The sequence below is a fragment of the Haliotis cracherodii genome, unplaced genomic scaffold (assembly GCF_022045235.1).
Source record: "Haliotis cracherodii isolate W230 unplaced genomic scaffold, xgHalCrac1.p SCAF_2, whole genome shotgun sequence".
Taxonomy (NCBI): domain Eukaryota; kingdom Metazoa; phylum Mollusca; class Gastropoda; order Lepetellida; family Haliotidae; genus Haliotis; species Haliotis cracherodii.
The window spans coordinates 62,337,537-62,365,454 of record NW_027266275.1 but is presented as its reverse complement, the minus strand read 5'-3'; the positions used below and the strand labels follow the sequence as shown (position 1 = coordinate 62,365,454).

The following is a 27,918-nucleotide window of genomic DNA, read 5'->3' as shown; positions in this document are numbered from 1 at the left end:
TACCCGTGAAGATCCGGGATAGAATAGGTCTTCAGAAATCAGTGCTTGCCGTACAAGGAGACAATTGTCGTAAGAGACGACTATAACGGGATCGGGTGGCCAGCATCGCTGACTTGGTTGATGATGCATGTCATCGTATCCCAATTGCGAGGATCGATGCTCATGGTGTTCATCACTGGATTGTCTGGTCCAGACTCGATTATTTACAGACCGACGTCATATAGCAGGAATTAATATTGCTGAGTGCGCCGTGAAATAACAAACAAACAAACAAACAAATGTCTGTTGTTCTTGTTTGGTTGGTTAATTCTTATTTTTTGTGAATTGTATCGAGGTAGATATCTGAAATGATTGAACGATCGGTAAATGCGTATACAGGAATATGTCAAGATGAACTGTAAACGAGGCTCATGTCACATATTTTTTAACCTAATCGACGGAAATAAATGGTGCATTAAAAATTTGGATTCCTGTACGAAATCCCAAATTCCTGTAACCTTTTCACTGATTCTTCTGAAACAGATTAGGTTTATCATGACAGATGAAAAAACTAATCGCAGCTGCTATACAATCTTATCACACGAAACGTTATTTCTAAAAAATGTTAGTCCAACAGTCCAACCAAGAGCCTGTACTCTAACACAACGCTTTTCCTGTGCAAGGAGCATGCGTTGTTGTCATGTGATGTAGCCAAAATGGCGGACGTAAACGATGAACAAGTGCCCGCGGAGAACAGTGAGGATGTTGTAGAGACAGAGGCAGAGGAATCGACACACTATATGTTTGAAGATGGACAGGTTGTGACTTACATATATAATTACCTAAATGATTCCGGTTAGGCGTTTCACACAATAATGCATGTAGGACAATACACTGCCTGGTAGTGGTACACGAACTCTGTTTACAGTCACATGCAATGAGTCCTCGGTTGGTGCGCTGTCTGTTCCATGTAGGGCTTCAAAGAGTACTCGAGTCGAGTTTAGTGGGACTCAAGTCCAGTTTGAAGGTCTCGAGTACTCGACTAAGGGAGATCAGTCTAATTTGGTCGACTTTCAATAAGTTAATAGAAGCGTGTCTTCTTTCTTTTTCATGAGTAAACAATTAAATCAAATAAAAGTGTCAAAAGCTTTTCTTGTAGTTATTTTTCGAAACAAAACACTTATTTACAACCATTTAATAAGGATATTTCCTGGTTTTAAAAGTACTTTATTTCTTGTTTAAAAGGAATGTTTTACGAAACTATTAAATTGTCGCAAGCAGTAGACCTATTCATTCTAAATTAGTGTTGTAAGGTCAATCATTATTCATTCAATATTTTCATAAGATATTCATAATGGGACATCACTTTATTGAATTTTAACATTGTGTTACTGTATCTCATTCTAATTATCTCTTCAAATGTCGGGAAAACATCTTAAAGAAGTCAACTATAAATTTTCAAGCCCAGTAATCTTTCGATGTTTTGTTTTCAATTAAGGAAAAAGGTAAATACTGACTTGTGAATTTGTGATAACATTGAAAATGCTCATTTTAACTTTTTATGTATTTTGTCATTTATTGACAATTTCCTTCAGCGCTGGCATCAAATGATCTTATTTATCATATCAGGTATACCTAAGATTAGTAAGAAGCCAGCCTGCCAAAATCCTGCCAGTCACCAATCGCAACATGCATCACATGACGATCATGTAAACGATTTCTTTTCCCAAGTTGACAATTCTTATTTCAATGAAGCTTCAGCGAATCAGCATAAAAATTTCAAAGGTATTTTATTTGATACGCGATCACATTGGTTTTCCTAGTGATCTACGATGTCATTGTGACTCTTTCATTTTGTATATGATAGGATAATTGCCAATTTTATTGAACAGATGTATAATTGCGGGTACTTGAGCACGAGCCAAGTCTTACCTCTCGGTACTTGTATATATTTCATATCTAAAGACACGAGGGTGAGATTTTATTTATCATCCATCATCATTCTTCCAATTTTAAGTATCTAAGTGTACATAGTACTGCTAACAGCTTCAGTAGCAGATCCATTGGTGATGTCATTTGATTGTGACGTCATGGTAACCAATGACATCTCACTGGTCTGCAAAGCATTGTGATGCAATTTTATTGCACCGATATCTGCAATGTAGATGTCGCTTGATTTCACTTAAGCGATATCTCCTGCGGGAGCCAGTTTTGGATAATAAAATGGGTCTTGCCTCACGAAGTGCATAAAATCGTGTCAGCACCTTGATTAATAACATGAAAAGATTTGGAAAATATCTGCTGTCACCGAGTTCGTGGTGCACATGCTTTGCAAATCCTGCAGTTGACTGAAATCAGCACAGCAGTTTACTAACCCAATGTCGATTTCGTTACGCAATTTTGATTAGACTATGTATTGACTCGCATTGTACAGCAAAACTATAACTCCATAATTGCAGCATAGTTTGGCAATGTTGGAAACTGGACTTTTATGGTCAGTTAATTCCCTTGCTTTGGGAAGATAAAACAAGACTGGGAAGAGTCTTTTCATTGTTTTTTTCTTCAAGTCAAGTCTGTGTAATTTCACTGAGCAGAACATTCCTAAGCAGCTGTTGACATACTTTGTCACCCTGAGTCTTTTGATATTCCTGCATCCTGAAGATCTTGTCAGATTTACTGTTTGGTGTTTTTGGTGATCTCGCTACCTTCTTTTGCATTCGCTCACAGTGTTTTGTAATGTTTAATACTTTCTGTCCATTGTTTTTCATTTTCATTGGTGCGATTGTTCTGTGGGCTTTAGTAAGTGCTAGGCTGATTCGTCATCTCGTTACTGCTCTTCTAGGTCTTAAAAGTGATGTACATATCTACATGTATGCAGATGATTTATGTACATTTGCAGAGTCTGTCATTTGTTTGCAAAGAAAAAAGAATTGCTGTATAATTTTTGTAAGAAGTGGGGTTTATCTTACATCAACTGGACAAAACTAAAATCTCATGCAACAGCAGCAACAGTTGCTTGTAACATTGTGCAAAATAACAGTAGCAGCATGTAACATTGACCATTATAACAGTAGCACCATGTGGGCAGTTAGGTAGCTTAGTGGTTAAGCGTTCGCTGGTCACGCCGAAGACCCAGGTTTGTTTCCCGACATGGATACAATTTGTGAAACCCATTTCTGGTGTCCCATGCAGTGATATTGCTGGAATATTGCTAAAAGGGGTGTAAAACCATACCATGTTTCATTTCAAATGAATAAACAGAAAGTGGAGAGTTGTTTGGGAAGACAAGTGTCTCATTTCCCTTTCAGGTTTCTAACAGAGCCTAAATGAGATAAAACTTCTTTTGAAGATGAATTCACCTTCTACTTGAATGTCCAGTCTATTATGACTTGCACCAGAGATATTTCAAAATGTTACTTGTGTACATTGACAGAGATTATTATTATTTTATTTGCTTTGCAAATATATGTCATTCACAACAAATTGTTCAAACCATGTTAAAGATGCTCTGGCATAATGATCTTTGTATGTGTACATTGAAATACATGGATTATTGCCGCTCTGCCTAAAATGTCCCAAACTGTATGATAGTTTGTGCTGGGGCCCTAGGATTTATATGAAAAACAAAGGTGACTATGCTTGTCGTAAGTGGTGACGAACGGGATCGGGTAGTCAGGCTCGCTGACTTGGTTGATGCATGTCATCGTATCGCAATTGCGTGGATGGATGCTCATGATGTCAGTCACTGGATTGTCTGGTCCAGACTCGATTATCTACAGACCACCGTCATATAGCTGGAATATTGCTGATTGTGGTGTTAAACAACAAACAAACATACACATTATATGAAAAACAATGATATGATGATTGACTACACTCTGAACAAGTCCCTAAATTCTCACAAAATACAATTCCTCACACTGTCAGTATCATCTCCAAGAAACCACAAGGCTGTTGAAGCTGAAATTTGACATGCTTGTTCCCATCAATGGAGACATCCCAAATTATCCAAAAAGGTTCAAATCCACTTTTCAATAAGGCTGCCATGCAAGTTTCGTCTCTGTGAAGATTCTGCATCGAAAATCAGACTCTTTAGCACTTTCATCTGACATGTGTCAATATGCTTTCTTCCTCATGTTGTTTTGCATGAAAACTGAATAATGTGGAGTTTGTTTTTTTCTAAAATCACAAAGGGGCACGGGTGGCCAAGTTATCTAAGGCGCCGCAATTCGCAGAGTTGCAGAGTTGTGTCCCTTTTGGCACGCCAGAAACCTCTGATTGTGGGTTCAAATCCCGGTTCGCCCCGATTATGTTTCTAGGTTTGTCAGCACCATACCCGTGCTCGTGGGTTTCACCGAAGTGGTAAACGTCTGAGACCTTCATCACTTCAGGCTTCCCTCTGACACGCCGTGATATAACTGGAATATTGTTTAAAGCGGCGTTAAACCCGTCTCACTCACTCACTCACTCACTCACTCACTCACTCACTCACTCTAAAATCACAACATTACCACATACTGGTGAATAATGGAATTTGTTTTCCAGTTATCCTGTCTCGGACAAGATGTTGAAGAAATCCCACAGACTGCTATAGATGACTATGCCAATGTGACACGGAGATTAGATCTCAGCTTTAACAGATTACAGTAAGAACAGATTTGAAAGCGGAATAGACTCACTTGATGTTGATTCAGTCTTCTGATAATTTTGTTTACTTTTCCCATGCAAACAATCACGTGGCGTACCCCACCCAAAGGAGGATATTGTATATCTACTTTTGACAAAAACATGTGATTGGCTGAAATTGAGGGTCAAGGCCATTAACCAGGAGAAGCCTATGATTTTGTTATAAATGCAGCTGGAGGCATAAGGTTTTCTGTTTTGAAGATGTTATTCATGTATTGACATGTGTTTCCCAGACCAGAAGTGATGTATTAAACTGGAAGTTATGTAAATAACCTGGACGTGATGGGATACTGGACATGCATGTAGCTGTCTTTACTCTCATTTTGCCCGTATGGACTATATGGCGAAAAAGTGGGGTAGGGCAACTTCAAAATTAAAATGTGCTCTTATTAATGGACCTATAAAAGAGATCTAGGTGTCAAAATGAACATCGTGGTAAGCACCATTGGATCCAATCATGAAATATGCAAATTGACTTTTTTCAGGTCAGTAGGGGTCAAAGGTCACGTGACGACCCTTGAGCTAAAAATTCCGCCTGTTTTCTTATCCAAGCCCAGTATAGTAGGAAAGACAACAAATATTTTTATAAAGTGAATATGTTTTATTAGATAAGATGCCAGGTAAGTTTTTAAAACCATTTGTGAAGCAATATCTTGAGGTTAGGCTAGCCCACAGCACTGTAGATAATGTGCATTTTCAGCTCTCAGCCCAGATATGTCTCAAAAGTTACGATTTTCACCACCAGATGGCACTTCCATATGAATCCACATATGCAGTGGAAATGTTGTAGCCAAGTTATTTTGAATACAGGATGATATGATAAACTGCGAAGTAGGCCTATGATAATCTTTTCCTGGGTAACCAAGGGTTCAAGGGTCAAGGGTCCAACAAGGGTGCAAAAGTCTGATAGTATGCAAAAAAATAGCATCCACTTGTAATGAATTTATCGTTGGTGTGTCATGATCCACTTCCAAGACAGGTCATAGGCTACATGGAGAACATAGAGCTTCCCCCGACAAGGTTTGATGTTGTAAGGGAACTGATGGCCAGATCACAAAAGGTTGCATCAGAATACGGTGATAAGTATGCAGTGGTGACGTATGACTTAGTGATTGCAAAGCCAGCCCTGCAGATACAGGCTCAGGAATCTCCCCTCTTTGATAATGTCTTTGTGTGCTTTGGAGCTTTCCATATCTTCATGACATATTTTGCTTGCTTAGTCTACTTCTTGGAATCATCTGGAGGACCGGAAATACTATGTGGTTCTGATGTGCTAGCTTCTGGTTCCATGCGTGGCTTCATTCGCGGGAAACACTTCAACAGGTGTACGCGTCTGCATCCCCTGTTTGCGACAGCCTTGGAAATCATTCACTTCAAGCAATTTCTGGAGTCACATGGACATGAATCTGATGTTCTTCGCCACACATCGTCCAAACTACTCAACCTCTTGAACATGTAGCATACTCATCCTGGTATTAGAGATGTGTTTGATGCTGGTGCCCTATCCATCCGTCGAACCGGCAAGTCATTTGCCAGAAGTGCGGTCGATTTAACCCTAGAGCAGACCGTCAATAAAGATGCTGCTTCAAGGCATGGGGGTATTGCCGCATTTACGCAAAATGTAAATGCACGCAAGCGCTGGACAGTTACACGTTCATTTCGAGGTGCAGTGGTGAGTTGTCTGTTAGAAATGGCAGGATAAACAGCCCCAGAAGAAGTGTCCAGAGAATTGACGCCAGCCTGAATTGAGAAAGACAATTCTCATCTCCAAGACCTCATCAGAGAAATTGAAGGCACCCAGAACCCATTCATTCCTGGTGATGACAAACTGTATTGTCTCGCGACCGGAAAGGCTGCCTCTGACACTGTCAAGGATGATCTTCTGCAATTGCAAGAGAAAGGTTCAGAATGGCATCAGAAATTTGTCAATGAGTGCAAGGAAGACCCAGCCAGATTCGAGAAATCAGTCAAACGCCAGAAGGTGAAGAACTTCGCTCAAGATGCAGTAAAGATGAAAGTCCCCGCCAAAGATCAAAGGATCAGGGAGGTCAGCTGCACCAGAGATTTGTTCGGAAGACTCGCGTATCTTGCTGTGACGCAGAAGATTGATTTGGGCATTGTCCTGTCGCACCCTCGCCCTCTTACACCAGTTCCGTTCTCTCTCTGTCACGTCACAGGGGATATGAAGAAGACTGCAAAGAGTATGTTCATGGAAAAGCTTGAGACACTGGGGACAGCTGCTAACAATGAGCCATATTCATGAGCCTATCTGATTGATGCCATGTTCTTCATACGCACTCTTCCTCCCTTGCAATCTTCCTTCGGCAGTGTAGCCAGGTCAATCCTTCAACGCGACTGTACTAATGCCAAAACAGTTCATCACATCTGTGATACATATCCGGATGGGCCATCAAACAAAGATCAGGAGCATGACAATATGGTTGTTCGCTGATGCATTCTTACAAGATCACCGGTCCTCTACAGAAAAGACCAGCTGACTTCCAAAATGCCTTGAAATCTGCTGATTTCAAACGGGAATTGCTTTCCTTTTGAAAAGATGAGTGGCTCAGTTCAAGTTATGCAAGTATTCTGGAGGGCCACAAGCTATATCATGCAACTGGACAGGAATGCTTCCTCTTCACATCAAATGGTAGACAGGTAGAGAGGTTGACAGTTAATGACCTCGGGTGTACCTATGAGGAGGCCGACCCAAGGCTGGTGTTTCACGCAAACTTCGTTGCTGCCTCTTAGGAGATGCCAGGAGTGGTGGTCCGCAGCATCGATATGGATGTATTCATTCTTCTGCCGTACCACGCGAAATATATCAATGCGAAGTTGTGGATGGATGCAGGAGTGAATTCGAAGAATACACGGCACCTCATTGGCATATCTGGCCTGGATGAGAACCTCACTCCTGTGGTATGTGAAGCACTGCCCAGCTTCCATGCCTTCACAGGCTGCGACTTCACTGCAGCATTCAGGAGGAAGGCGAAGTCGAAACCATATGAAATTATGGTGAGGAATGAACGATTTGTTAAGGCATTATCCATGCTAGTAATGTCGTATACGATTGATGTGGATGTTGCGTCCACACTCGAGGAATATGTCTGCTGTATGTATGTAATGCTCAAGGGACCAACAATGCAATACTGCAACTCTTCCAAAACACCCAAGAAGCAGTGAGACCCATTGGAGAAAATCAAGTCCTCTGATCCATGCTGCCTACCACCATGCAGAGCAGTTCTTGAAGAGAAACTAAAGCGAACCAACCATGTGGCATTTAGATGGAAGAACGCATGCAGTGCAGAGCCAGTAGGATTTGGCAACATCGGGCATGGTTGGAAAGTGGATGACAATAACAGGTTGGCTATGGTGTGGTTTGAGTGCCCTCGGGTGCCTCGAAACTTGTCGGTGGATGATTTGGACTTGAATAATGAAGATGAAGTTGACGGTACGCTTGACCCCAAGCCTTTCTTCAGATGAAGAGGAGTCTGATGATGAATAGTATCATTGAAGTCAGCAACATGATAACTGCATGTCACTGCGGTTTTATAGTGATGACTTATTGTCTGGTAAATAAGTTTTAATACCGGAATATCAGATCCTCATATGGTGGCATTAGAGATGGCAAATGGGTAATTTGGGTGTACCTATCGTTGTTCTTGATCCTTTATTTAGGGCAGAAGACCATATATGGTCTTTCAAGTTGCCCTGGTTATGTAGGACATATTTGTTCATTGCTTGCGTAAATTCATTACAAGTGGATGCTATTTTTTTGCATTTTATCAGACCTTTGCACCCTTGTTGGACCCTTGACCCTTGAACCCTTGGTTACCCAGGAAAAGATTACCATAGGCCTACTTCGCAGTTTATCATAATATCATCCTGTATTCAAAATAACTTGGCTACAACATTTCCACTGCATATGTGGATTCGTAGGGAAGTGCTGTCTGGTGGTGAAAATCGTAACTTTTGAGACACATCTGGGCTGAGAGCTAAAAATGCACATTATCTACAGTTCTGTGGGCTAGCCTTACCTCAAGATATTGCTTCACAAATGGTTTTAAAAACTTACCTGGCATCTTATCTAATAAAACATATTCACTTTATAAAAAATATTTGTTGTCTTTCCTACTAAACTGGGCTTGGATAAGAAAACAGGCGGAATTTTTAGCTCAAGGGTTGTCACGTGACCTTTGACACCTACTGACCTGTAAAAAGGTCAATTTGCATATTTCATGATTGGATCCAATGGTGCTTACCACGATGTTCATTTTGACACCTAGATCTCTTTTGTGGGTCCATTAATAAGAGCACATTTTAATTTTGAAGTTGCCCTACCCCACTTTTTCGCCATATAGTCCATACCGGCAAAATGAGAGTAAAGGGTTAATTCTGGCTAAATGCCCCGGCTGTGCCATTCAAGCAGTTCTGTTTTGGATACCTTATGGGATACCCCTTTCAGAAATACCAATGAAAGACTCTCTCATTTCATGCAGATAAATGACCCCTGGCTCCTGGACTATCTTATTAAGGTAGCTCGTATTTTTTGTCCCAAACCTGGAAATCATGTAATTAACTTAAAAATGATGAATGGGCATAATGTGATGTCATAATACTGATATGTAACTATAAGGGTTTAGAGCATGTGTTTTGTCTAAGACCACAAGCATCATCTTGAGGCCATTAGATAAGATGTAGCAGTATCACTCGAAGTACATAGGGTTTTATGCGTCCCATGTTAAGTTTTATACTATACCACGACCAAGGGTCCATAGGGTTTTATTTGTCCCATGTTAAGTTTTATACTATACCACGACCAGGGGTACATAGGGTTTTATGTGTCCCATGTTAAGTTTTATACTATACCACGACCAGGGGTACATAGGGTTTTATACGTCCCATGTTAAGTTTTATGCTATACTATCACCCGGGGTACATAGGGTTTTATGTGTCCCCTGTTAAGTTTTATACTATACCATGACCCGCGGTACATAGGGTTTTATGTGTCCCATGTTAAGTTTTATGCTATACCATGACCAGGGGTACATAGGGTTTTATGCGTCCCATGTTAAGTTTTATGCTATACCATGACCAGGGGTACATAGGGTTTTATGCGTCCCCTGTTAAGTTTTATACTATACCACAACCCGGAGTGGCGAGTGGTATAAACCTAATGAGGGACATATAAAACCGCATGTATCCCAAGGGATATGATAAGGGAAAATGCACATAAATCTGCAAATGTGTTTTGTTAAACAGTTATAGAAGCAGTTGATTGTTTACGTAAATATTTTGACTCCAGTAAGGAGACACATAGATACAGGTTAAATGGTTTGATAATGGCTGGATTAACTGGATGGGAGGATCCGCTAGCAGGGAGGATTAGCTGGATGGGAGGATTAGCTGGATGGGGGGATCCACTAGCAGGGAGGATTAGCTGGATGGGAGGATCCGCTAGCAGGGAGGATTAGCTGGTTTGGAGGATCCGCTAGCAGGGAGGATTAGCTGGATGGGAGGATCCGCTAGCAGGGAGGATTAGCTGGATGGGAGGATCCGCTAGCAGGGAGGATTAGCTGGATGGGAGGATCCGCTAGCAGGGAGGATTAGCTGGATGGGAGGATCCGCTAGCAGGGAGGATTAGCTGGTTTGGAGGATCCGCTAGCAGGGAGGATTAGCTGGATGGGAGGATCCGCTAGCAGGGAAGACTCAAAAGCAACAGATCATTAAAAAATTATGGAATCTACAAAAACGTTAGAAATAAATATAAAGCAATAACAAGAAAGGATAGGTTATATATCAAACACAGTTATATATTCAGATAAACTTCTCAGTGAAGATTTAACAACTTTTGGGCAAAAACCGAGAATACAGTCACATTTTTAGTTCAGTTTCACTGGAGCCATCGTTCAATCATTTCAGTCCTCTTTGCTCAGAAAACCAAGCTTAATGAGGATACTCAGGATCCATTTTCGATACTACACAATAAAATGCAGTATGTCACTGAGGAAATAAATTCTGATATTACTGTTGAGGAAATTACAAAGGCATTCGATAAACTGAAAGTGGGAAAGGCACCAGAGCATGATAAACGTATAAGTTACTTGTTTAAGGAAGGAAAACCGTATTTACTGGAATACCTGTACAAAAAGTTCAACTACAGTTTTAGAAATGGGATATTCCAACAGTAGTGGACACTTGGCATAATTCAAAATATAAAAGTGGAGATGGAAATAATCCTGATAATTACAGAGGCATTACACTGATGAGTGCTATGAGTTAGCTGTATACTTCAGTTTTAAATGAGAGATTACCTGCATGGGCTAGAGAGTATGAAAACATATTCGAGGAGCAAGCTGGATCTAGATTAGTTTACTCTACAACAGACGTTTTTATGTTAAATTCTGCGATCCAAGACTGTTTATCTAAACGTAAAGGAAGATTTTTTGTAGCCTATTTTTTATTTTAAATTTCTTTTTTGATTCAGTAGATAGAAAATGCCTTGTTATACTTGACAGAACTTCATGTGTTATGTTCAACTTAAGACAGTGTAAAATGCGAAGTTAAGATAGATAATATATTTTCTGAACTGTTTGATTGTACAACTGGTTTAAGACAGAGTTGTATCATCAATCTATTGTTATTCTCCTTTTATATTAATGAGTTAGTAAACAAATTGTATATAAGAGGTGATAGAGGAACACAGCTATACCCAGATCTTATGGACTTGTTAATATTACTATTTACAGATGATATCATACTTTTCTCAGATACCATATTTGGACTCCAGAATCATTTAAATTCTCTAAAATCAACGTAGTGATAAATGGCAATTATCGGTCAAAAGTGACAAAACTAAAATAGTTGTCTTTAGGAAATCTGGACATCTAAAAAAATGTGGATCTTTGAAATCTGGAGAGGAAGAAGTAGAAATTGTATCAAAATACAAATATATCTCAGAGTTATTTTCACTCTACATCAAAATATTCAAAATAGATTAAATCAGTTGATGCAAATTCTGTCAAGAGAAAACGTGCATTTTAACCTATCAAATGTTTGACATAGAAATAAACCAATAATTATGTATGGCTCTGAAATTTTGGGTTGTCAAAACTTTGAGGTTTTAGAACAAAAGCAATATATTGCTTGTTAAAGATTTTCGGGCCTTCACAAAGTACACCTAATGTAATGACAAATGGTGAATGTGGAAGGTATCCATTCTTTAATGATTCTTTGCTTAAATGTATTAAGTATTGGTTAACATTTATTAGCATGCCTGATTACTGTCCTACAAATGCCTATGACATGCTATAGATTTGCAAAACAGTTATTTTGGGGCAACGTTGGTTAAACTGTCCTTATTTTACCATGGGTTTAGTTATGCTTGGATCTACCAGAATGTCGGAAATGAAGTGTGTTTTATTTAAGACATAAACAACGAGTGGGTGGTGCAATGACCCGAGTGGTTTATTGTCCCTGCAGTGTGTTATTGTACAATAAACAACAACCACAAGTGGTTAATTTCTTATCTGACTGAGATATAGACATTATGTACAGTCTCATTAAGGATGGTGATAAAATGTACAAGCTTTAAACATATTTACCAATATTTTAATAATGATGATGAAAAACTTTTTACGAACAGGTGGGTTAAGTTTGGTATTTCCTGCATATTTTCACAATTCTCGTGTCGATTATCTGTACATTTTCTCCTATTACTGATTTTCATATCTCTCCCAATGTTGGATGCGATCTTAAACCACTGCATTTATGTGCGTAGCCAAGCTACATTTATGGGGTACAACTTACTAGACACTAAGTCTGCCCTCTCAAAAATAACGTTCAATATATGACGTCATCAATTTGCAAGAGCATATTCAGATCTCCAGAAATGACATCATGATAGAGCAATGTTTTCTCGTGAAATAAACCATTCTTCGGTCTTCATTGTTTCTTTGTGATTTTCGCGTAGCTATTTGATATAAATGAATTGAAAATGAGACTTTAAGACATTTCTTCTCAAGAATGGAAAATTACAATAGCTGTAAGCTCAATCTTTTCTAATCATTGTGTGATCTGATGTGTGAAAAGCAAACAATTGTTGTAGAAAACTTAATATAATCTTTAAAAAATCATTGTTGTTGTTATTATTATTATTATTATTTCATACATAAAAATTTTAAAGACAAATTGCTCATTCACTGCTGTACTTCCTTTTCAGCTTTTGTATGAAAACTGTATGTAGGCCAATGGCCTTGAATACAACAAACAGAATAGAACTGAATAGATCACCATTAAAACCTGATTCACCCACTCACCCACTCACCCACCTACACACTTGCATGTTCATGATTTCAGGAGAATCGATGGATTAGTACACTTTTCAAGTCTTGAAGAACTGGTGCTGGACAACAATGAGCTCAATGACAACCTGAAGTTTCCCAAGATGACGTCACTGCACACACTAACATTAAACAAGAATAAGGTAGGTGTCCGTTCTGTGATGAATACAGACTTTATTCTAATCATGAGGATTTTATTATAAGTTGTAGCAGGATCACGAGGGGTTAATGGGGTTTTATGCGTCTCGTTAGGTGTTATACCACGAGCCATTTTGGTGTGACATTGTAAAAGAATTAACACAAATTCAAAATTGATAGACAACAGCTGTTCGATTGAGCTGAGGTTAACAAGTGCTGTGTCACGTGACTTTCTTTGACTCTGAAAAAGCTTGCAGCTTTTTGCTTTGAAGCAAGGTATAAGAGATTTATTCTGCCTCTCAGAAATCCATGTGCAGCCTATATTGCACATGGCGGGGTATAAGAGATTTATTCCCCCCGCTGAGAAATTTATTACCTTCCAAGGCGGGATACATGGTATTTTATCAAGATCACATGGACCAATCACATCTCATCATTCTGTAGTGGAGGTATGATAATATTATTTATTTGAAAATTAACACAAAATTCAAACATCATATCCTCAGGATGACAAAGCTTCAGGGATGTGAGCAGGTTTTCCTGACAAAAAAGAGGAAAATTCTAGGGAAGTCTGGGGAGTCTCCCCCCCACTCAAATGTTTTTAAACATTTGATTGCATTTTAAGCAATTTCGTGCCATATGAACAACATTCACACCAAGGAATGTGATAAGTCAATGGCAAAAGTCAATGAGTCAAATAAACAAAGATGGAGGATGCAGTAAATTTCAAAGTTAAATCAGTACTTTTAAAAAATCTGGCATAGCTTCCACGTACCCGGCTAACCGCCAGGTCTGGGGGCAATACTGCCATAAACTTCATCCCCCATCCCCCAGATCCAAGGACAACTGTCACATGTGTGCAATGTTTGACCCTTTCCCCATGTTGAAGCATATTGAATAAAACTTACCTTGTACTTACTTACCTTTTGTTGAAAAAAAACAAAACTCAATTGCAAACATAAGACATTAATACAACATATATCCCCGTGTTATGGGTTTTTGGACGCTGAAGAAACATTTATAGTTTTCTCGCTAATCACAGGAACATATGTAAAACATCTCATTCACTTAAAAACAAGCTATCATCTGAGTATTTAAATTTCTGTGTGACGCCACACCCCACGTTATAGTGCAAGTATTCACGATAGGAAACGTTTGATGTCCAAAAACCTATGATGCTGAAAGCTCTGATAGAAAACCAGACAATCCGCGACAGTTGTCTGATTTTCGATAATATTTTTCGGAGTGTTTTTTTTTTTAATCTTTGATTTGATATTTACACTGAAGATGATTTTTTTCAGAGGACTACTGTTTCTACTAGCGTTTCCTCAGAGATTTCCTATCCCTAAAGCTTAGAATGGTGAACCTTTGTGTGCATTATAATGGCTGTATGATTTCAAGGCGGCTTGATGATCATTTACCTTTTGTAGATGCACATGATGTTGTAAAAATAGATTTCTCTTTTTTCGCAAATCTGTTGAACGCGGTTTGCTGATACTATGCATAGATGTTTTGGGTTTTTTTCTGATTAAAAAGCTTTATTAAAATGAAGTTATCTGTTTCATATTTATCAGTCAGTCATTAGTTATGTAGGAACTATTTGGATAGCTATTAGAGCTGAAATGAAATGGTGGGTTGCGATACGATACGTATCTTGATACTGTGGGTGTGATATGATTCGTATCCTACTACAGTACCGGGTAGTTCTATTTCACGAGTTGATATTCTTTCTCTTTAGAGATGAGTCACAACCCTGAATCATTTGTTATTAAATTTCAGAGATCAAAGAAGGGATCCTAAAAAACAAGCATTCTTACTGAAAGGATTAATGTATTCTAAGGACTTTACCAGTGATCCTGTGATTTCAGATTACCAACCTAGATGGACTTCTAGATAACTTGAAATCTCAGCTTCCGCAACTGACCTACCTGAGTCTCCTTGGCAACACAGCTTGTCCAAACCAGCTCTCCTGCTCTGATAAGGATGAAGAGGATTATCAGAGATACAGGTGCGCTACTCTAAGAAGACCTATGTTTATCACTCTGAGTTGGCCCCTGAGGGTTGGTAGGGCGGTTCCATCACCATTGAAGATCAGATGGTCTCCCCGGGCTGATTGTGTGTCGACCATGTATATCACTGCTGTCAACCACTAGATGCTTGGTTCAGATGTATTATTCTGTAGCCAGTGTTATGTAGAATATTGCTGATTGTTCAGATGTATTATTCTATAGCCAGTGTTATGTAGAATATTGCTGATGGTTCAGATGTATTATTCTGTAGCCAGTGTTATGTAGAATATTGCTGATGGTTCAGATGTATTATTCTGTAGCTAGTGTTATGTAGAATATTGCTGATAGTTCAGATGTATTATTCTATAGCCAGTGTTATGTAGAATATTGCTGATGGTTCAGATGTATTATTCCGTAGCCAATGTTATGTAGAATATTGCTGATGGTTCAGATGTATTATTCCGTAGCAAGTGTTATGAAGAATATTGCTGATGGTTCAGATGTATTATTCTGTAGCCACTGTTTTGTAGAATATTGCTAATGGTTCAGATGTATTATTCTGTAGCCAGTGTTATGTAGAATATTGCTGATGGTTCAGATGTATTATTCTGTAGCCAGTGTTATGTAGAATATTGCTGATGGTTCAGATGTATTATTCCATAGTCAGTGTTATGTAGAATATTGCTGACCATTCAGACATATTACTTGAAAGCCACTGTTATGTAAAATTCCTTCAGAAATAGGATTTTTATTCTTTTCTTTAGGATGAACCTATCAATTCGTTAGAATTGCAAGTAATTGTCAATCCTGAAAGTGTGATTTAGATGTATGTTAAGATGGTTGTATCAATCAACACAGGAGTTGTTTCCATCAATACAGGAGTTGTTTCCATCAATACAGGAGTTGTTTCCATCAATACAGGAGTTGTTTCCATCAATGCTGGGTTGTTTCCATCAATGCAGGGGTTATTTCCATCAATGCTGGGTTATTTCCATCAATGCAGGGGTTATTTCCATCAATGCAGGGATTATTTCCATGAATGCAGGGGTTGTTTCCATCAATGTAGGTGTTTTTTCCATCAATACAGGGGTTGTTTCCATCACATCAATGCAGGGGTTATTTCCATCAATACGGGGGTTATTTCCATCAATGCAAGGTGTATTTCCGTCAATGCAGGGGTTATTTCCATCAATGCTGGGTTATTTCCATCAATGCTGGGTTATTTCCATCAATGCAGGGGTTATTTGCATCAATACAGGGGTTGTTTCCATCAATGCAAGGGGTATTTCCGTCAATGCAGGGGTTATTTCCATCAATGCTGGGTTATTTCAATCAATGCAGGGGTTGTTTCCATCAATGCAGGGGTTATTTCCATCACATCAATGCAGGGGCTGTTTCCATCACGTCAATGCAGGGGTTGTTTCCATCAATGCCGGGTTGTTTCCATCAATGCAGGGGTTGTTTCCATCAATGCAGGGGTTATTTCCATCAATGCAGGGGTTGTTTCCATCAATGCAGGGGTTGTTTCCATCAATGCAGGGGTTATTTCCATCAATGCAGGGGTTGTTTCCATCAACACAGGGGTTGTTTCCATCACATCAATGCAGGGTTTGTTTCCATCACATCAATACAGGAGTTGTTTCCATCAATGCTGGGTTGTTTCCATCACATCAATACAGGAGTTGTTTCCATCAATGCTGGGTTGTTTCCATCACATCAATACAGGAGTTGTTTCCATCAATGATGTGCAGGGGTTGTTTCCATCAATGCAGGGGTTTGTTTCCATCAATGCAGTGGTTGTTTCCATCACATCAATGCAGGGTTTGTTTCAATCAATGCAGGGGTTGTTTCCATCAATGCTGGGTTGTTTCCATCACATCAATGCAGGGTTTGTTTCCATCACATCAATGAAGGCTTTGTTTCCATCAATGCAGGGGTTGTATCCATCAACGCAGGGGTTATTTCCACCAATGCTGGGTTGTTTCCATCAATACAGGGGTTATTTCCATCAATGCAGGGGTTATTTCCATCAATGCTGGGTTGTTTCCATCAATACAGGAGTTGTTTCCATCAATGCAGTTTTTTTTTCCATCAATGCAGGGGTTGTTTCCATCAATGCTGGGTTGTTTCCATCAATACAGGGGTTGTTTCCATCAATGCAGGGTTTTTTTCCATCAATACAGGGTTTGTTTCCATCACATCAATGCAGGGTTTGTTTCCATCAATACAGGAGTTGTTTCCATCAATGCAGTTTTTTTTTCCATCAATGCTGGGTTGTTTCCATCAATGCAGGGGTTGTTTCCATCAATGCTGGGTTGTTTCCATCAATACAGAGGTTGTTTCCATCAATGCAGGTTTTTTTTCCATCAATGCAGGGGTTGTTTCCATCAATGCTGGGTTGTTTCCATCAATACAGGGGTTGTTTCCATCAATACAGGGGTTGTTTCCATCAATACAGGGGTTGTTTCCATCAATGCAGGTTTTTTTTCCATCAATGCAGGGGTTATTTCCATCAATACAGGGGTTGTTTCCATCAATACAGGGGTTGTTTCCATCAATGCAGGTTTTTTTTCCATCAATGCAGGGGTTATTTCCATCAATACAGGGGTTGTTTCCATCAATACAGGGGTTGTTTCCATCAATGTAGGTACTTTGTGCTGTATCAGCTTCCCGGACTCAAGTTCCTGGACTCCACGTCTGTCAAGCCAAGTGAAATAACCGAAGCTGAGAGAGTTGGGCCTTTCATGAGGGTGGTCAAACTACAGAGCTCGGAGGAGGTCAGTACTATAACATTGATGTTGGAAGTGGCAACATGCATGAGTTCATTTTACACCATTTGTGATCCAAATAAACATTAACAAAATACCATTGGGGAAAAGAGGTTTTTATGAAGCAATCTCATTATTCCCTGATATGTGAGATAAATTCGAAAACACATGCCTACTGAAGCTGAAACGTTACTAATGATCTCAATTTGTTCAAGATGTTTTAATCTGATATTAAATATAGCCGCCACAAACCTAGCAACTCGTCATCCATTTCTGCACCAAATTGTAATCTGCATCCACTAAAATTGCCAGACTGAGGAGGCCCGAATCTTTGCATGACATCATATTCTGTTTGTTTGTTGCATATTTGTTAATACTTTGAACTCAATATTCATGCAGAATGTATTGGTATTGCAATGCTGACAGGAACTGTTTCTAAGTGACTGTGTTTGTTTACATTTTGTACTGTTGACTAAATACATAGTTGGGCTACAGAGCCATGTCACTATATTTCAATATTTGGTTTTGTCAATGTCAGGTGAGCTCCTCTTCACATGAGGATGACCGTTCCGACTACACCCCTCTACCACAGAAGGCCAGGGACCCAGAGCAGCATGCAGGTAGGTAGTGGTACAAGTATACAGACAGCTACACCCCTCTACCACAGAAGGCCAGGGACCCAGAGCAGCATGCAGGTAGGTGGTGGTACAAGTATACAGACAGCTACACCCCTCTACCACAGAAGGCCAGGGACCCAGAGCAGCATGCAGGTAGGTGGTGGTAGTGGTACAAGTATACAGACAGCTACACCCCTCTACCACAGAAGGCCAGGGACCCAGGGCAGCATGCAGGTAGGTGGTGGTACAAGTATACAGACAGCTACACCCCTCTACCACAGAAGGCCAGGGACCCAGAGCAGCATGCAGGTAGGTGGTGGTACAAGTATACAGACAGCTACACCCCTCTACCACAGAAGGCCAGGGACCCAGAGCAGCATGCAGGTAGGTGGTGGTACAAGTATACAGACAGCTACACCCCTCTACCACAGAAGGCCAGGGACCCAGAGCAGCATGCAGGTAGGTGGTGGTACAAGTATACAGACAGCTACACCCCTCTACCACAGAAGGCCAGGGACCCAGAGCAGCATGCAGGTATGTGGTGGTACAAGTATACAGACAGCTACACCCCTCTACCACAGAAGGCAAGGGACCCAGAGCAGCATGCAGGTAGGTGGTGGTAGTGGTACAAGTATACAGACAGCTACACCCCTCTACCACAGAAGGCCAGGGACCCAGAGCAGCATGCAGGTAGGTGGTGGTACAAGTATACAGACAGCTACACCCCTCTACCACAGAAGGCCAGGGACCCAGAGCAGCATGCAGGTAGGTGGTGGTACAAGTATACAGACAGCTACACCTCTACCACAGAAGGCCAGGGACCCAGAGCAGCATGCAGGTAGGTGGTGTTACAAGTATACAGACAGCTACACCCCTCTACCACAGAAGGCCAGGGACCCAGGGCAGCATGCAGGTAGGTGGTGGTACAAGTATACAGACAGCTACACCTCTACCACAGAAGGCCAGGGACCCAGAGCAGCATGCAGGTAGGTAGTGGTACAAGTATACAGACAGCTACACCCCTCTACAACAGAAGGCCAGGGACCCAGAGCAGCATGCAGGTAGGTGGTGGTACAAGTATACAGACAGCTACACCTCTACCACAGAAGGCCAGGGACCCAGGGCAGCATGCAGGTAGGTGGTGGTACAAGTATACAGACAGCTACACCCCTCTACAACAGAAGGCCAGGGACCCAGGGCAGCATGCAGGTAGGTGGTGGTACAAGTATACAGACAGCTACACCCCTCTACCACAGAAGGCCAGGGACCCAGAGCAGCATGCAGGTAGGTGGTGGTACAAGTATACAGACAGCTACACCTCTACCACAGAAGGCCAGGGACCCAGAGCAGCATGCAGGTAGGTGGTGGTACAAGTATACAGACAGCTACACCCCTCTACCACAGAAGGCCAGGGACCCAGGGCAGCATGCAGGTAGGTGGTGGTACAAGTATACAGACAGCTACACTTCTACCACAGAAGGCCAGGGACCCAGAGCAGCATGCAGGTAGGTGGTGTTACAAGTATACAGACAGCTACACCCCTCTACCACAGAAGGCCCGGGACCCAGGGCAGCATGCAGGTAGGTGGTGGTACAAGTATACAGACAGCTACACCCCCCTACCACAGAAGGCCAGGGACCCAGAGCAGCATGCAGGTAGGTGGTGGTACAAGTATACAGACAGCTACACCCCTCTACCACAGAAGGCCCGGGACCCAGGGCAGCATGCAGGTAGGTGGTGGTACAAGTATACAGACAGCTACACCCCTCTACCACAGAAGGCCAGGGACCCAGAGCAGCATGCAGGTAGGTGGTGGTACAAGTATACAGACAGCTACACCCCTCTACCACAGAAGGCCAGGGACCCATAGCAGCATGCAGGTAGGTAGTGGTACAAGTATACAGACAGCTACACCCCTATACCACAGAAGGCCCGGGACCCAGGGCAGCATGCAGGTAGGTGGTGGTACAAGTATACAGACAGCTACACCCCTCTACCACAGAAGGCCAGGGACCCAGAGCAGCATGCAGGTAGGTGGTGGTACACGTATACAGACAGCTACACCCCTCTACCACAGAAGACAAGGGACCCAGAGCAGCATGCAGGTAGGTAGTGGTAGTGGTACAAGTATAAAGACAGCTACACCTCTACCACAGAAGGCCAGGGACCCAGAGCAGCATGCAGGTAGGTAGTGGTAGTGGTACAAGTATACAGACAGCTACACCCCTCTACCACAGAAGGCCAGGGACCCAGAGCAGCATGCAGGTAGGTAGTGGTACAAGTATACAGACAGCTACACCCCCCTACCACAGAAGGCCAGGGACCCAGAGCAGCATGCAGGTAGGTGGTGGTACAAGTATACAGACAGCTACACCCCTCTACCACAGAAGGCCAGGGACCCAGAGCAGCATGCAGGTAGGTGGTGGTACAAGTATACAGACAGCTACACCCCTCTACCACAGAAGGCCAGGGACCCAGAGCAGCATGCAGGTAGGTGGTGGTACAAGTATACAGACAGCTACACCCCTCTACCACAGAAGGCCAGGGACCCAGAGCAGCATGCAGGTAGGTAGTGGTACAAGTATACAGACAGCTACACCTCTACCACAGAAGACCAGGGACCCAGAGCAGCATGCAGGTAGGTGGTGGTAGTGGTACAAGTATACAGACAGCTACACCCCTCTACCACAGAAGGCCAGGGACCCAGAGCAGCATGCAGGTAGGTGGTGGTACAAGTATACAGACAGCTACACCCCTCTACCACAGAAGGCCAGGGACCCAGAGGTGGTGGTGGTAGTGGTACACGTAAACAGCTCTCTATCGCTCTACCTCTCCAAGAGCCTCATTTGCTTCAAACTTCATCAGAGCGGTAAGCACCCTCAACCTGAGCTTCTTTGGGCTCCAAGACTAAGGCAAGGGCGTTAACTGACTATAAAAGTCTAGTTTCCACCTATGCTAAACTAGAATGGAATTCCGGAGTTACATTTAGGCTGGACTAATAAGTCTATGCATAGTCCAATCAAAATCGTAACGAGCTAGACATCTGGATTACAATGTGCAGATTTCAGTCAACTGCAGGATTTGCAAAGCAAGTGTACTGTCAACTGGGCGTCGACAGATATTTTGCAAATCTTTTCATCTTTTTAATAAAGGTGCTCAAGGGACATAACTTGTGATAGGCACTTGTGGCGCTACAATCGAAAATTCCAGCCTAGTTCGGCAATGATAGAAACTGGACTTTTATAGTCAGTTAACACCCTTGCTTCGGAAAGATGAGTGGAATTATGGCAGGCACTGGTCGCCCAGTCAGCTAAGGTGCCATGATTTGCTGTGCAGAGTTGTGTCCCTTTGGCATGCCAGAAACCTATGATTGTGCTTCGGCCAGGTTATGTTTCTAGGTTTGTCAGCACCATACTGGTGCTCAGGGATTTCACCAGTGACATGACTGGGATACTGTTTAAAGCAGCTTTAAACCCAGCTCACTCACTCACAATCTCATTAAAATCAGATCTTAGTTCTCGCTACCGCGTAACAAAGATCTGAGGACATCCCATTAGGGTCACATCAGAACAACCTTTCATCCGACCAATCAGAGCATCGCTTACCAGATTATGAAAGTGACAGTCGGAATGTCATGCAACCACGAAAACTTTAACTCCGAACGATAGTTACGGGTTTAACGACTGAATCCATACAATCTAGACCACCTATCAGCCATTCCAGAATGTTCTTTTGTTCGGGTTTCAAATTTGTATTCGAGAATTTGTCAAAATATGTTTTGAAGTAGCCAATTTAAAATTAGTGCCGTAAAGCACGAGAAAGCTACCTTCTGATTGGTCATTCCATTGGTCAGTCAAAGTTTGCGCAAGGTCGGTCTGACGTGACCCGTAATGGGATGTCCTCAGATCTTTGTTTAGCGGTAGCGAGAACTGAGGTCTGATTTTAATGAGATTGTCTCACTCACTAATGGAAATCTGAAGACCTTACAAAAACTCCCATCTTGATTTCCGTGTTGAATGCTTAACTGCATTTCTTTCTTCATACAGGAACATTCGGAAAGAGCAAGTACATATACTATGGGCGCCACTCAGAAGGAAACAGGTTCATAAGGAATAATGACCTCTGACCTTCAACCGGACATGCCAGGACCATGCAAACGAAATCATTGTGAATCAGTACTGCTGCCACAAGTAGATTGATTACAGGGTTGTAATGTAACGACTGACGACCTCACGCTTTGGTATGTTATGTACTATAAGCATATTGAATCAAATTTAATGTTTAGATTTGGTATTGATACTAGGCAATCTGCTTATTTATTGCTGATGTTTTATCCTATATCGCTGTGTATAAAGCATGTTTTTCGTAGTTTTACAGCAACCATGGTCAGTTTGCTGCTATTGATGCCCTTAAAACGAACTTTAGTGGATAGAGAAATTATATATATATCATAAATGCTATACATTGACTCTTTGAAAGTCTTATTTGCTATAGTTTGACTTTTATATGTCAACAGAAAACTTTCACTATCATGAGCGCAGGAGCATCGACGGTATTGGGTCAAATTGTTTCATACGAAAAAATAGCAATAGAGATCAGCTGTTATTAATTTATTTCAAATATATATAGTAAAGCTGCAACTAAAATAACATATTCCTGATAAAATGATAGTTTCACATACAATTCTTCCGATTATAGTATCAAAATTCTTTAAAGTTATATTATTGAGTAATTTCTAACCGAATCACCAGACGATTCCAAGAAATCGTGTGTGCAGCTGATGGCTGCTTCCGGCTTAGTTTCCGAGTCAATACACTCAGCAATCTTAATCTCGGCTTATAAAACAATGCCTAGCAGAACAGGAAATACAGTTTAATCGGTAAATCATGATGTCTAGTGATGTTTTCTCAAATTTAAAATTTATATTGATCAAGTTTAATTGTTATGATCTGTTCGTTGCCCTGAATTTGCTGAAGTGATACGATGTAAATTTTTTCTGCGGAATTCAGACATGGTTTTTGTGCAAATATAGGGATTATGTATGTGTTGGTGATGTGCTTCATTCTTGTTCACTTTATAGACTGTGTATACATATTAGCATCGAGTATACAATTTAGCATAGATTTTTAAGGCTTGTTCAGGGGGGTGGCTATATAGACGGCGATATACGGTATATTATATCTCATTCTTTTGTATATTCTATGCTTATTACCTGTATTACTGGTTGGATAAGTATTTCATTCTTTAAATTCATAAGTGGACTCGCTATGAGTATAAGTATTAGGGCTGGGACAGGTTACTCGGGTACCCGGTTGGGTACCCATAGGACTACCCGGACCCGTGGTTAGTCGCGGGATATATTGTTTAATGACAAAAATTATCTAGAACTCTATGGTAACTCTACAAGTTACTAATGTTCGTATTTCTTTCTGACTATGCACCCATTCCTTGGGACCTTTCATATGGTTGATTAAAGATATAACTGAATTTCAGTGTATGCATGACGAGATCATTTAATACATGTATCTAAATACGTTTTGCAAGTGCTATGGTAACAAAATTCCCAATCGGACATTTTGTATCTCTTGACACCTACAGTGGGTACCCGGGTAGGGACGGGTAATAGGGGGGTGGGTACCCGAGTAGTAAATTTGGACTCGTCCCAGGCCTAATAACTATAACTGAGACCAAATGTGTTGTTATTGTAATGGTCCATCGTTTGCCACAAGAAACAGTAGACATTGCTTCTCCGAAACTTATTCTGATGCTTTGGAGAAGGTTCACTCTCTTCCATTCCGAATGGTGCTTGGTCTTAACTTAGCATGGAAATCTTTTCATCTGCAGACACTATGATGACTCTACAACTGTATGTTAGTGTGCACAGATTTTAATCAGTTATTTTATGTTTTCAACATTTGTCAGGATTTTATGATGTATCATTACATTGTAAATTTACACATGACAATACCATACTTAATACTCATACCTATGTATTGATGCATGTCATATCTGGTTTGATTTTCAGAAAATATTTACCGTATTTGTCGTAATAAGCGCCCACTGTAATATTTGCGAATATATTGGCTAGTTAACAATCCCAATAAGCACCCCTTCCGATTGATCAATGTACACTTTTTTATTCGTGTATAATACGCACTCGTGTGTTTTATGGACCCTTAAATATGGGCAATTAAATTTTGGAAAATATATCAGTCGTGTATAATACGCACCGACTTTTCTTTTGTATCAATTCAGGCTGTCAGCATAAACCACGAAATTTACGATCTTTCAACTCTGTTTTCTTTCACACCAAAATTATATTTTAATAAGAGCCCCCTGTTTCTAATTTTAAGAGCGCCCTGAGCGCTTATTACGTCGAATACGGTAGTATTTACAAAATTATGCCATAATCCAGCATGATGTACTCAGAATCACCTTACTGCTTGTCACTAAACAAACTGCTAAGTCTGACTGCATGGTACCATTTGAATGGGCTTAGATTAACCAATCATGCACGACCAACAAACTGCTTGATGTCACATCTACATCATGTACATGGACATGGTGAATACACACAAAAACAGTGCAAAGTATGTGTTGTGGTACATATCGTATTGTTACTCACATGTCATGTATTGATAGGAGTACCATGATACACTGTCATTAAAAGGAGATAAACCTACTGTGCTGAGGTAAATTAGAGATATGTTATACCGGATTGATAGCCTCTAAAATTTGTGTGAAAGTGGACACATAGTATCAATTGCGTATTAGACCCCACACTGTTTGTCTCTATGTACATGGCATGAGTGTCCTTAGCAGTGTTCCATACATTGCATGAGTGTCCCTGGCAGTGCTCCATACATTGCATGAGAGTCCCTGGCGGTGCTCCATACATTGCGTGAGTGTCCCTGGCAGTGCTCCATACATTGCATGAGTGTCCCTGGCAGTGCTCCATACATGACATAAGTGTCCCTAGCAGTGTTCCATACATTGCATGAGTGTCCCTGGCAGTGCTCCATACATGACATAAGTGTCCCTAGCAGTGTTCCATACATTGCATGAGTGTCCCTGGCGGTGCTCCATACATGACATGAGTGTACCTGGCAGTGTTCCATACATTGCATGAGTGTCCCTGGCGGTGCTCCATACATGACATGAGTGTACCTGGCAGTGCTCCATACAGTGAACAGCTTGATCAGATCTCTAATGATGCTCAGACTCAAGTATGGCGTACACAATACAAATGAGGGTTCACTTGTCATAGAAATCCATTTTTCTATCTCAGGTAGATGTTTTTGATGTTATTCTGTGGAGAAAGAGCTTGAATGCATGAGTGGGAAGCAAAACCCATTTGTATAAGCGGAGGCCAGACTATATTTTGATTTACATTTTTTTGGTTTAAGGGGTTGATCCTTAGGTGGGAAAATGAAAAGACATGAGATTTTTCTTTTGCATGCGAGTTGTTCTACCAAGCCTCACTGTCACAGTTTCATATTATGTATGCATGAAGTTTTGGTGGTGAATACATAAATTTGCATTCAGAAGAATAAAAAAACAACTTTTGGATTAATATTTTGTTTTACATTTTGTTTATTTATTTTATAATGTATTTTATTTACTTTATTGTTTTAACTGATATTTTTTTAAGTCTCCTAATTGTGTTAGAAGCTCTGGTCCTGCCCACACTCGAATGCAGGTTGCAAAACTTGGTATCTCCTGCTAGTAAGTTTGTTTGAAGTGTACCTCTAGTCATTTAGCAGTGAATGGGTACCCAGTAGGCAGGACGAGCGAGTTGAGTAGAGCTCATTTCTTTTATGCCATATGCTGTATAAACTATGAGTAGTATGTGTGCATATATATATGCAAATATTCAAGTGAGGTATTAACATTGTTCCATTTTATGGCTGGATTTATTCAACATGGAAATAAATAATTTTCTCCCTGAAATTTCTAGATCTTAGGATCTATACTGATATCAGATGATTACCATGTGATGTCTGTATTAAGTTTCTCAAACAGTCTTTAAACACGGTTCATCTTTATAATTGTGTCAGTTTCTTTACTAAGAATGTTACCTTATATAGTATTACTATTAGTATGTACAATCTGTCATGTTATTAGCTTATCTGCATTAGAGTTGGTTTCAGTGGATATGGTGTCTGTTCCCCATCCACCAACTGGTCTGTAATGGTTGTTTGATAAAAATTAAACATGAACAAAAGTCAATGCAGGTTCAATAATATAAGGGTAACGCTTTTTTTCAGGGCATTTTCATTTGCAGAAGCCCGAGGTCTTCCATTAACTGCCCGACGAAGGAGGGCAGTTGAAAAGACCGAGGGCTTCTGCAGATGATAATGCCCTGAAAAATAGCGTTACCGTTATTATAGCTAAAATGGATGGAATTTGTTATCAAATAAAAAGAAACAACAATGTCGATTTTGAAACATTTACTGCAATCAACACGAATGTCACTGACCCACTTTTACAAATATGGAAACGTCATAGAACAAACCAGATGACGTCACTATTGAACGTTACGTCACCTATCCCTATCCTATGACGTCACCTAACCCCGGGCGTGATAATGGCCCGTCGTCAAGTAATATGAGGGCATTATCAAGTTACAGTGGCCCGCTCATTTCTGATAACATGCGGGCGTTTTTATGATAATTCTATCCATTTTAGCTATAATCAACAATCATGCAGTTTGGCAAAGATTCTAATGATAGCTACAACACACCAGATATCAGTGCACGTCTTAAATGACTTTGTTGTCATAACATATCACAACACATTTTTTTGTTAGATAGCGAAGCTCTGAGTGTTTGTTTACGATGAGTGTACTGGGACAGAGACCATGAAGACCGAACTCCTGTATAACATGCTATATCATGTATATTTAAATACCACAACAATATTTGTTTATTTACCACTCAAGTTTTGATAATAGATTTCTGAGTGTAAAGAGTGAAGACCGTTCTCAGGGTTAGAGAGTTTATTTGTATAGAAGGATGAAAAGGCTGATGAAGACAAGACCCCCAACTACTGTGGTCACACCACAACAGACGTGGTGTCTCCGTGTACAATGTTTACGTTGTGATTAGCAGATGGACATAGAAAATGTGATGGTGTTGACTGCAACTTTTTATCCAATTTTCCCGTGTTTGGAAGGACGTGAAATGCATAATTAAGAATTGACTTTCACTTTATGCGAGTTCATTGGAGAATGAGCCTTCATAGAGTGAGGGCCAAACTGTATGAACGTCGGAGCTAGCGACCAGGGGTTTCCCCAGAAATGTGGAAGTAGTCCGTCAATGTTGATGTCATTTCAAGAACACACTCTCATGAAAAACGTATGAACGTCGAATGATGCATT

General features: G+C 40.7%; 1 protein-coding gene across 1 annotated transcript; it reads left to right on the top strand.

Annotated features, from left to right (window-relative positions):
* Positions 1-674: 674 nt before the first annotated feature.
* LOC139468333 (leucine-rich melanocyte differentiation-associated protein-like) lies at positions 675-24,454 on the top strand. Its single transcript, XM_071250234.1, has 7 exons — positions 675-797; positions 4,525-4,625; positions 13,024-13,150; positions 15,014-15,153; positions 17,802-17,931; positions 18,461-18,542; positions 22,586-24,454. The coding sequence occupies exons 1-7, from the start codon at positions 696-698 to the stop codon at positions 22,663-22,665; spliced, it is 762 nt and encodes a 253-aa protein (XP_071106335.1). The 5' UTR covers positions 675-695; the 3' UTR covers positions 22,666-24,454.
* Positions 24,455-27,918: the final 3,464 nt, after the last annotated feature.